This window comes from Papaver somniferum, chromosome 7 (genome assembly GCF_003573695.1).
Source record: "Papaver somniferum cultivar HN1 chromosome 7, ASM357369v1, whole genome shotgun sequence".
NCBI lineage: Eukaryota > Viridiplantae > Streptophyta > Magnoliopsida > Ranunculales > Papaveraceae > Papaver > Papaver somniferum.
Genome location: NC_039364.1, coordinates 130,361,277 through 130,372,990, shown reverse-complemented (window position 1 = coordinate 130,372,990; position 11,714 = coordinate 130,361,277). Strand labels below are relative to the sequence as shown.

Here is an 11,714-nt window from a genome sequence, read left to right as displayed (position 1 = left end):
GTGCTATTCACAGCTCTAAAACACCACTCTACTCACGGCTCAACAACATCTAAGCCCTACATCTTTCAAATGGTGAATCCTTTTACTTAATAGTGGGTCCTGGCTGAATATCCCTGAAACACTACTCTTGTGACACCTAGCATTGAGTGGTGAATAGAGCTCTAAGTGGAGAGCTGAATATCATTTCCGCACATTTATAGCCGGGCTGGAATAAATTTACTAGACTGTGCCAACAAAGACCGGGCTAGAATAAATTTACTAGACTGTGCAAACAAAGACACGTGTTTGTAACACGTGTTACAATACTATCTATATTTATTCCCGCTAAGACACCAAATAACGGTTGATTCCCGTAAATACATTACTCCCATTTCGCCTGAAATTCTGGAACATGATTTCTTCTGTTTGTCTTCCAGTTTCCGTTTTCATTTTCCACTACTCCCACGTCTTCCACTTCCGAAAATCACAGAGAAGAAAAAGGGTGAGTGCATAATTTTGAGGTATATATATATCTTCGCTTAAACTAGGGTTTTCAATACACTACACAGCAGCATTGAAAGAGTAAGTTTTATTTGTTTCCCAAAATCTTTGTTCTTTTTTACATTCAGTGGTTTTTAGCACTAGGACTTCATAGTTTCATGATTTTAGGATTTGATTTGATTTATTTGCATTTTATCAGTTGCATTTCTTCATCCTCGTGTTGTGTACTTTTAGTGATCAAGTCACTTACTTATCTTGACGATATACACATTTTCATGGCTAAATCTTAGTGAAATGTAATTGCAACATTAGTTTCTTTTTTCAAGGAGGAATATCAGAACCTAGGGAGATGATACATGTTAGGTAATGCTGGGTTGGTATTGAAAGGTGCTCTAGGTGAATGATAACCGCCATAAGTTATTGCCATTGGAAATGCAGGCGCCAGTTTCCTTATTTTGCTATCATGCTTCAATTTGTAGGATTCAAATTTTTCTGCATTGGGTTTTGGTGTTTTATTTAAAAAAAAAAAGTTATTTGTTTTTTAACACTCAATTTAGTGCCATGAGTCCATGATTATCAGACCCTATAAGTAGTGTGCTCATTTAGATGTAACTAGGATTGAAATATGGCTGATGCAGATGCAAAGATGATGTTTTGGGTGTAAGAAGATAGAATGAGTCATAGACTTTAGAAATGATATCGTGCTCGGCAGTATTAGCATTTCACACGGTAGTAACTAACTGATTTACTAATAGGCGGATACTCTTATTCACCCCAAAAGTATTCTGATATATAACTTCCATGTATGAGTCTCTTCCAAGGGTCACAGGAAGGTTGATCGTTTTTCCCGGGTTTACTAAGTAAAGTGCTGTCAACTTAGGACATGTCCTCATTACAAGTTTAAGATTTTTGCATGTTTCTGTTATATAGTTAATGTTTTTATTTGTTTAACAGTCCTATTGATTATTTTCAGTGTCTACCACGTCCCTTAGGAATGTGGTCATTTGGGTGAAACTACATATGTTAAATTCATAGACAGAAACACGTGAAATTCAGATTGCGCAGTAGTTTTTTCAAAAGTGATACTAGATTTTTATCGTTACAGTATTTAAAAGTTATTTTTATGTTTTACAGACTGTAAAATAAGCCAACAATTCGGAAGGAAGAAGTCAGATAAACAATCATTGACTGTTTATGTCTTTCAGTGTCTTAATTTTCGCTAATAATGAGCATTAGACATTGGGATGACGAATGTGAGGATGTGATATACTCTGTCACATCTTATTATTTTGTTGGGGACAAGGGGGAGTCGGTATGTTATTCGGTATTGCCTATCCTTTGGTGTGAGGAGCCAAAGGTAGTTGATGTGGACAGGAAAATATTCTTGCAAGGGTTTACTTATAGTGGTCACCAGAAGGTATATAAGCAGGTTAAAGCATGGAAATTTGATCTTTCATCATTCGATCAAGTTAAGGTGGAAGTGCTCTCCAAGGAGAATAAATGGATAGTCTTGGATGAACCTAGAAAAAGTTATGAGGAGATTAATAGAACAATTAGGTTGACTTTATGCTGCCTGCAATATTTGAAAAGGAATCCTCGTGCTCCAGGAACTTCCTTGTTGTCGAACGTCTCTCCCAGGTTTGTACGTTCATCTTGTTTTGTTGATTCTCTACTAATTTTTGTTTGTAATTGTAGTTTAGAGTGTTGTATAGCATTTGTATGCACGTCTTATGGCTGTTTGTGGTTTGTGCAGTTTCAACAGGGGCACACTATCTCCTAAGAATGATTTAAGGGGTCATTTAACCGTCATTAAATCTGCAGTTGAACATGATAATACCCTAAAAACTTCTAAGGTTTGTGATCCTCTTTTTCCCCTGTTAATATGATAATTATAGTGGGAAATATGATTGTGTGAAGGCGTAATATGGTGGCCATCAGTAATTAGAATGTATTTTTTATGGTTCTGGTTTTACCTGACATTTGTCTTTGTGGACAAAAATATAGTTTCTTCTCGCATTTCTGGAGAGTCCCAGGAAAGCATTTGCTAAGGTCAGTCTTCAGTTATTCCATCAGTTTCTCTTGTCCAATCTTTCTCATTGTTCAATTCATATACTTTCTGTTTTGAATTTCGTCCCATCTCATAAGGAGTTTGTTTTACAGAATAAAGGTGCTGGTTTAGTTACGAAGAAAGCAAAACTTAATGTTAGAGATGATCGTGAAGAATTAAATGAAGAGAAGACAAATACAGATGACACTGTTTGTGCCATTTGTGATAATGGTGGTAACATTTTATGGTATTCTTCTATGCTTGCACATGGGGATTGTACTGCTGTTTTTCTTCTTTTTTTCATAATTTGTTTTTAATTTTATGAGAAAGCATATGAAATCTATTTTTGCACTCCTGAATTTCAAGGTTTATTTCTTTAGCGCAGAGAGTTTGTTTGCTCTATATCTTTTAAGCCGAGTTGCATGATAAAAACCGAATCGCTGATACATGGGGATTGGTACAGCAATTTCTGTCATTTGTGTGAATTGGGTCTTCATTTAAAATCAAGTTCTAATTTCTTGCCTTAATATCATTTCAATCCAATATTTCCAAAACCTTTTCTCATCTCAAGATATAATATTAACCGAGAGCACTTAAACTTCTATCTAAATTTCGACCTTCAACCTTGTCGTCATTTCAAGACCTCCAATGGTTGGGACTCTCTCATTGTCTCATCTAAAAGACTTGCCTCTTGCAGGAAATCCTTAAAACGAAACATGCTGTGATTATTGTCAGAGTTGTGATCGTTGGGAGTTGCATCTTATGATAGTATAGGGATATTAATCGTTTCCTAGCATTTCTGCGGTTTATGGTTATCTCTATGATATCTCATATGTTTATTTTTTAGTCTTGATGCAGTTGTGATGGGGAGTGCAAAAGATGCTTTGATGCAACTGTAGCAGATGCTGGTGCTGATGCAAATTGTGAATCCTTGGGTCTTTCTAAGGCTGAAATAGATGTATGCACCTTTTCGTATCTTTTTTTTTTTCAGATTATTAATTCTCCAGTTTTTGTGGTTTCAGCTTTAAGTTCTATTATGGTATTGTGCAGGCCCAAAAATTCATTTGCCTGAACTGTAAATATTGGCAGCACCAGTGTTTTGTGTGTGGAAAGTTGGGTTCCTCTGATTGTTCTTCTGCTCGAGAGGTATTTAGATTAATAGTGTCTCGATCTTTTACTTTTCTGGTAGTATTTCTTTTGAGTAGTCAATGCCAGTGATAGTAGCTAATTTTGGTAGAATTTTTAGCCAATGAAAGTTCACAATACTCCAATAAATATTATATAATTAAGTGAAAATTGAGTTGTAGAAAATCCTGCTGGTCAGGTAGAACTACAATTAGTTTGTTAATCTCTGTGGATCGCTGATTCCTCTCTTGTTGGTGAGTGTTTTAATGTGCCGAGGAGTCCAGTATTCCTGTTAAGATAGTTCATTATCTCCTTTTTGAGGTTTTCTTATGGACTTCAAGTATTCTAGAAGAAAGATCCAAAGAGATGGAGTGACAAAGTGAAACCAACATATAGTAGGTTTATAGTTGGACATGTCTTGGGGGGGCATCAGTAAACATAGTAATTTATCTGGTGGGCAACCTTAATCGTGATCACTTTTCAACATCAGTTATCATTGATGTTGCTTGTACCTCTATAAGACAAGGCTAATATAACTGGTATTCATATTTATATGCTTACCTTACATATTCCTCTTACTTAAACTCCCTAATTTTACCACACCACTAGTGTTATATTTTTACCATGTACCATTTTCTTTGCGTACAGGTATTCAGCTGTGCTTCCTGTGGCCATTTTTATCACCCAAAATGTGCCGCAGACTTTCTTTATCCAACAAATGAAGTGGAAAATAAACATCTTCAAAAAATCATTGCTACAGGGGGGTCATTTACATGTCCTGCCCATAAATGCTATAAATGTAAACAAGCAGAAGATAGTCTGGTACGTGAATTGCAGTTTGCAGTATGCAGACATTGTCCAAAGGCATATCACCGTAAATGCTTGCCGAGGTAATCCACTAACTCTCTTATATGGGATTATATTTAATTACAGTGTCTAAAGCTAATACCAGATATGTTTTTCAGGGATATTGCTTTTGGTTATGCGGAGAAACTTGGCCTTGTTCAGAGGGCTTGGGATAATCTGTTGCCAAGAAATCGTATACTGTTATTCTGCCAGTAAGTGATTCTTCTATAGCCTTCTGATGCATGTCTTAATTTTGAGAATGATTTATTGCACCAGTCCATGGGAACTATTTACATTAGCCAGTGGGGATCACATGTAAACGATAGAAGGGTTGATTAGTTTTATAGATGGTCTCACAGCTACATAGTTCTTCTTTACCATAAATTCTTTCATACTAACTTCATATCCCCACTAAAGTTGATTAGAATTGATGGTGATAAAGTGGGCCATTTTGCACAATGTAATATGAAGCCACTTCAAGGCTTTTTTGGCACTATAAGCTTAAAACCCTGAACGTTTTTAGTGGGAAACTTCTTATTCGGCAAAGAAATAAGAGTTTTTCTGGAAATGAGGGGAATAATATTAATAATTTACCCCTTGGGTCTTTATGTGGGGCTACATAGCTAAATTTATCCCTTATTGTTAATTTTCAGAACATCTGTGCTTAACTTATTATTAATTTTGCATATAGGAACCACAAGATTGAAAAAGATCAAGGGACACCATCAAGAAACCACATTGTATTTCCTAATGTTGAGGTAAAGGCAAAAGTGCAGTCTATGCAATCAGGCAGCAAAGAGTACTTAAAAGGAAGAGAATGATTCCGGAAGAGTTGCAGGAAAGTACATCTGTGGGACCAAGAAATTTAGTTGAAATGATGGCTCCTTGGAAACAAAGTAAATTTGTAGAAAACAAACCCAAAAGATTCTCCGTCCAACGACTGGTTTCTACAAAAAGATTGAGCACCTGTAGTGCCTCAAAAGTGATTCCAAATGACAGTTTTAAGCCTGTGATAGATCTTTCTTATAAGCAGCAAAAGGTACTTGCAAGACCAATTTGTTCAAAACCTTCGCCAGACGCGGAAGCAGGAAAGAGATCGAACTATTTATAGTGATGTATTTTAACAAATACAGTTAACTAAGTAGGTGGAGTCAGAGTCTGTTGGTTGAAGATGTCAGGATCTGCTTGATGTTTCTATGGCTAAAATGTCCAAGCTCTGTAATTATCTTTTGGTCCAAGTTAATAGGAAAAAAGAACTCTAAAACTAAATTATTCTTTTTATTTATGCTAGGAAGCATAAAACTCAGTCTGTATGGGGATTCCTGTCCTCCTTTTTTGGCCCCTTTTGTTAGGAAGGAATCCCTAAAGTTTGTAACACCATGTTTGTTTACTCCTGACTCATCCGAGTCGTCTGGATCTGAATCATCTGGATCTGAGTGAAATCACCTGACTCATCTGAATCTGAGTCGATATGTTTGTTTTGAGTCAGATCTGACTCGCCTGACTCGGAAATAAGTGAGTCAGTGGTTTGCTCCCATGAGTCAGAGGTATTTTGTTACCTGACTCAAATGAGTCCGAGTCAGGGGTTATGTCTGAGTCAGAGGTCGAGTCAGATCTGACTCAAAATGGAAAACAAACGGTCTGACTGCTGACTCGGTCCGAGTCAGGGGTTGACTCAGATTCAGACGCCGAGTCAGCTGTAAACAAACAAGTTCTAAGTCTCTGCTTTTCTAATTGAAATGTTTTTTTTCCCGGCAAAAATAAAAAAAGATGTGTTTTCACAAATTACTGTTGCAAGGTTAAGAGTTTATACATGCAACCTGCTGTTAGTTCACTTTCTTATCTGAAATAACCAAGTATTCTGGTTGTGCTTCTTGGATATTTTGAACTGATTCAAGATGTCAGTGGAACTGTTCAAGTAATGGCACTCTTTTTTATCTTTCGTATCTTACTTGAGAATGCAAATATTACTGAACAAAAATTTAAGCAACAAAAAGTTCCAAAAGGATCAAGTAAAAAGGATCCGTCATCAGAACGAGGCTCTGCAAATCGGGCGACAACGATTCGCAACTCATTAAAAAAAATTTAACAGATTCTCTCTAATCCCTCCTCTGCATATCCGTGATTATGGTTTTCCTTGTTTACATCGATTACCCACTTCTAATTTCTTCCATAATTTAATCTTTGTTGCTATGTGATTGTCCCAAGCTTTAGTTTTTCTTCTGAATCGAGAAACCCTAGTTTATAGGTTTCAGTTTTCGATTTTTAGTTGTTATGATTACCTTGAGCTAATCTTTTGCTGATTTCCTTGTAATTGCGTCTCTTTTCAGATTTCATACCTTCTCTCCTTTCCCAAATCTGATTGGGAGGAACAGGGTTTTTGCGGAAGCAGTTGAAGCGGTGAAGACCGTCATCATCTATTCTTATTCTCGAATCATTGTCAGTGGAAAATCCTCCTTATTTTAATCAATTGTTTTGATTCAGTGGCTGCTATCGCCTCGTAGTTCACATATACCCGTGCAAGTAACCCATCTTTACAATCTACCCAGTAATCATTCTACTTCGGTTCTCTCAAGGTTGGATTTCAGCTTCTTCCCAAGTTTTTAAACACTGTTTTTTATTTCAATTCCAAGTCTTTAGCATGGCTAACACTTGGCGAAATTCAGTCTCTTTCCTTGACTGGAAAAGTGTTTATATACAACTCCATGGACCATGGTTTCTTATTTTGTCAAGCTAAAACTCATAAGTCTCAAAGCCTGCTGCAAAAAACCTTGATAAATCAATACAGCAACAAAAAACTGAAGAAACAGTTAGATAGCTTTCTTCACAGTTCCTTTTTGATCAACTCAATGGCTTCGTGTTCATCAAGTTTTGATGCTATCTACAAAAATTCTCATGGAAACAAAGGTTCATCTAAGAGAAACAATAAGCATGTGAATCTACAAGGAAAGGGAAGGAATATTGATTCTTTCGCATTAATTGGATATGTTTGCAGAGAAAGTGAAGTCACTAGAAATGTAGTTAGCTACTCAGTTAGACAAAGATGGGGTGCACAGAACGAAGTAGTTGTCATCACAACTGAAAGAAGAAATGTATTCATATTTAGAATCCATTCAAGGGAAATATTTCAAAGAGTTATGAGGGAAGACCGCATTCAATTGGTGGTTACTTACTGGTCTTGCTTCCATGGCAATTTCACATGAATGTGCAGAGAGCAATTTTCCAATTTGAAGTTTTCTACATTGAATTTAGACTCAGGGCTGACCTGGATAGGGATGATATACCTCATCTAATTGCTTCTCAAGCTGGTGAACCAATTATCATCTATAATAGAGATCCTACTGGAATGGTCAAAGCAAAAGTTAGATTGGATGTGAATCTGCCTATAGTTAGAAGAGTGCACATTACTTTGGAAGATGGTGAAAGAATCAAGATAGTTATTTTATATTTGGGTTTCCCTTCAGCTACTTGCAGGCATTGTTATGTTTTTAACCATAATGAAAATTACTGTGGGTTGATAGCAAATGTGGATTGGATTGTTGTGCCAGTTCTGAATCTGCAAGGAGTAGACCCTTTTGAAGAACAGGTGGAAGAGCTAGTGCAAGTAATACAACAAAATATGGAGATTCAAGAAGAGGAAGAGGGTCTAGCTAATCAAAATACAGTGGTGAATGGCTTGGTGGAAGATAATGGTGCTGCAGAAGAAAATAATGAAACTACAAGAGAAAATGAACCTCAAGAAGTGGATGAAAATGTGGAAGTTAACAAGCATGTTATTGAAGATACTGTTGGTGAGAGCTCTGCTAGTGGTTCTTATACATATGAAATCCATAGAAATGATATTAGAACAAACAAGAGAAGAAGGAAGGAAGACATAATCCTGGAAGTTATGGAAATGGATGGATATATCCAAGAGATATATAGAGCACTTCATGTTCTTGCTTAGGAGGTGGTGAGTAGTGCTTCTGCTCAAAATCTGGAAATTGGTGAATCTTCAACAAATGATGCAGTGATGATGATTATCGAAGAGAATGACAATGACAATAAGAATGATGGGTCTGATACTGCTTTGGCTGTGGAAGCTGGAACCCAAAATCTCCCAATCAACCAGGTTCCTCTTAATCCCAAAACTAAAATTTACTTTACATCTGTGTTTGACTTTAACAATATTAGTTTTTCCTTATCTACATTTCTGATTTCCTATTATTATTTTTGTGGGTCTCTTTCTTGGTCTGATCTAGATAATTCTTATTACCTCTTAAATCACACCATATTAAGTGTTCTTGCTAATAGTTTTTGTTTACATTTCAAAATGAAATTGCTATCATGGAATGTGCAGGGGGTGGAGAACCACTCACTAGAAACCATTTGAATTACATACTCAAGCAGCAAAATCCTGATTTTATGTTCTTAGCAGAAACCAAAGCTACTAAAGACAAAATGAACATCTTAGCTAGGAATTTAAAGTTTCATGACTGGTTAGCTGTCCCTAGAATAGGTTTATCTGGTGGGATGCTCATTGCATGGCATAATAATATTAAAGTGATTTGTATTGCTGAATTTTTTGACATTTGTTTCGTTGAAGTGCATGACTGTTTTAACAACCGTTGGAATGTTGTTTGTATGCATGGTGCTTTAAATGATTTAGGAAAAAGAATGCAATGGGATAAAATTAATTACTTTTGTAAGCTGAATCCTAATACCTCTTGGATTATCATAGGAGACCTGAACTTTATTTTCATTGTTAATGATAAACAGGGTGGAAAAGATAACACTCATATCAACAAATTTATTCATGATAATATTCAAAACTTAGGACTAATGGACCTTAGATTTCAAGGCATTCCTTTCACTTGGTCCAATAATAGAGAAGGTCATTAAAATATTAAGGAAAGAATCGATAGAGTGCTTTCTTCACATGCTTGTTTTCCTTGTTTCCTGATGCTATTGTTTGTCATTTATCTAGAGTTGGGTCTGATCATACTCCGATTCTGCTTAACTGTAAATCTATTAAAGAAAAATCTCATAAGCCATTTAGGATTATTAGATCTTGGTTTAGCCATGATAGCTTTAGAAAACAATTTTCTGATAATTGGAATTGTAATATTAAAGGATCCTTTGCCTACAGTTTGAAAAAAAAACCTTAAAAATATTTCTTACTCTCTATCGCATTGGAATAAGGCTGTTTTGGGGAATATTTTTCAAAACACTGATAGTCTTAATAAGAGAATGGAATATCTCCATAACATAAATCCGCTGCCTATGCTTGAAATAAAAGATACTTAGAACCAGCTTGAATCTGGTATAACAGAGAGTATGACTATTGGTCTTATCTCTCGAAAGATAAATTTATTAAATATTTTGACCGTAACACATCTTTCTTTCACCAACATGCTAATAACAGAAGAAGAATAAACTACGTTCATACTTGCAGAGATGATACGGATGTATGGATTGATGATAATTCACAATTACAAAAAATGCTCATAAACCACTTCAAATATATTAGCACTACTAGTGATACGCAACACCTTAATACTTTAAAAAAACCTTATTGAACCTTGTATCAATGAGGATGAGAACAACTGCCTTATCAGTATACCTGATGAGCTTGAAATTAAAAATACTCTTTTTAATATGAACCAATAGGGGGCTCCCGGACCAGACGGCTACCCGCCTGGGTTTTTCAAAGAAAATTGGGAAACTGTTAAAAAGGATATCATTAATATGGTCCAAGATTTTTTTAGGAAGAAGTATTTGCTCAAAGAAATGAATTACTCGTATATAACTCTGATCCCTAAAGTCCAGAATCCATCTACCCCTAGTGATTTTCGACCCATCAGTCTTAGTAACACTACTTATAAAATAATTTCAAAAATTTTAACTAATAGACTAAAACCTATGCTTTCAAAGGTTATCTCTCAGAACCAGTCTGCTTTCATTCCTGGTCGTCAAATTACTGATAACATAATTGTTGCGCACGAAATTCTTCATTCTATGAAAACTTCTAAGAATAAAACTGGCCACATGGCTTTAAAAATTGATCTTTCAAAAGCTTTTGATAGGATAGAATGGGATTTCTTAAACCAAACTCTGCTTTCCTTTGGTTTCTGTGAAGATGTGTGCCACATTATTATGCAATGTGTTACAACGACTTCTTTTTATGTCCTTTTTAATGATGTGCCTGGTGAAAGATTCACTGTTTCTAGAGGGATTAGACAAGGGGACCCTTTGTCCCCTTATTTGTTCATCATTTGTATGGAAGTGCTTTCAAAAATGTTGTTAAAAGCTGAGAAAGATAAAAAAGATTGCTGGTGTCAAAGTCGCAAGAACTGCCCCTCCTGTTTCTCATATGTTCTTTGCAGACGATTGTTTTTTGTTTGCTAAAGCAAGCTTGTCTGAAGCTAAAAACCTAGTTAATATTCTTAACACTTTTGGTGAAATGACTGGTCAAGTCAGAAACTTTAATAAATCGGGTGTTTACTTCACTCCTAAGATGCATAACAAACACTGTAAAATCATTTCAAAAATCATAAAAATTAGGAAAATTTCCAAAAATGACAAATATTTAGGAACTCCTCTTTTCTTTGACAAAAATAAAGTAAACAATTTTGAACCTTTACTTAACAAATATTACACTGTTCTTCAAGGCTGGATTGGAAAAATGTTTAATCAAGCTGGTCGCACTGTATTAATAAAACATGTTCTTAGTGCTTACCCTAACCATCAAATGCAATGTCTTTCTTTTCCCAAAAAAACCTTGGATAACCTTGATAAGATCCAGAGAGATTTCTGGTGGCAGAAAAAGAATAAAAAGAAGAGTTACTACCCTAAAGTGTGGCCTAGTATAACTAAAGATATTCGGCAAGGTGGTTTAGGGATTAGAATACCACATAAGCACAATCTAGCTCTAATCACTAATCTGGCTTGGAGACTGATTCACAACTAGGATCAATTGTGGGCTAAAATTCTTAAACACAAATACTTCAGAAAACACCATCCCTTGAAAAAATCTAGAAAGCATAAGATTTCGTGGATCTGGAATAGTATTAAAAAAGGTCTAGATGTGATTAAGTCTAACTATGCCTGGCAAGTTAATAATGGTGAATCTATCAACATTTGGACTGATTTCTGGTTTCCCAATCAAATCCAGCTTTTCATCCCTATTTCTTCTGACTGTAATATGCCTAATTATGTTTGTGATCTAATGAATATT

At 35.6% G+C, this 11,714-nt stretch overlaps 1 protein-coding gene across 1 annotated transcript; it reads left to right on the top strand.

The window, feature by feature from the left end:
* Positions 1-501: 501 nt before the first annotated feature.
* On the top strand, positions 502-5,934 carry LOC113292975 (protein ENHANCED DOWNY MILDEW 2-like). The gene is made up of 10 exons (XM_026541772.1): positions 502-561; positions 1,615-2,118; positions 2,234-2,333; positions 2,485-2,529; positions 2,641-2,774; positions 3,386-3,485; positions 3,578-3,673; positions 4,301-4,542; positions 4,618-4,710; positions 5,190-5,934. Exons 2-10 carry the CDS (start codon positions 1,706-1,708, stop codon positions 5,317-5,319), a joined length of 1,353 nt encoding a protein of 450 aa, XP_026397557.1. The 5' UTR covers positions 502-561; positions 1,615-1,705; the 3' UTR covers positions 5,320-5,934.
* The last annotated feature ends 5,780 nt before the right edge of the window (positions 5,935-11,714 follow it).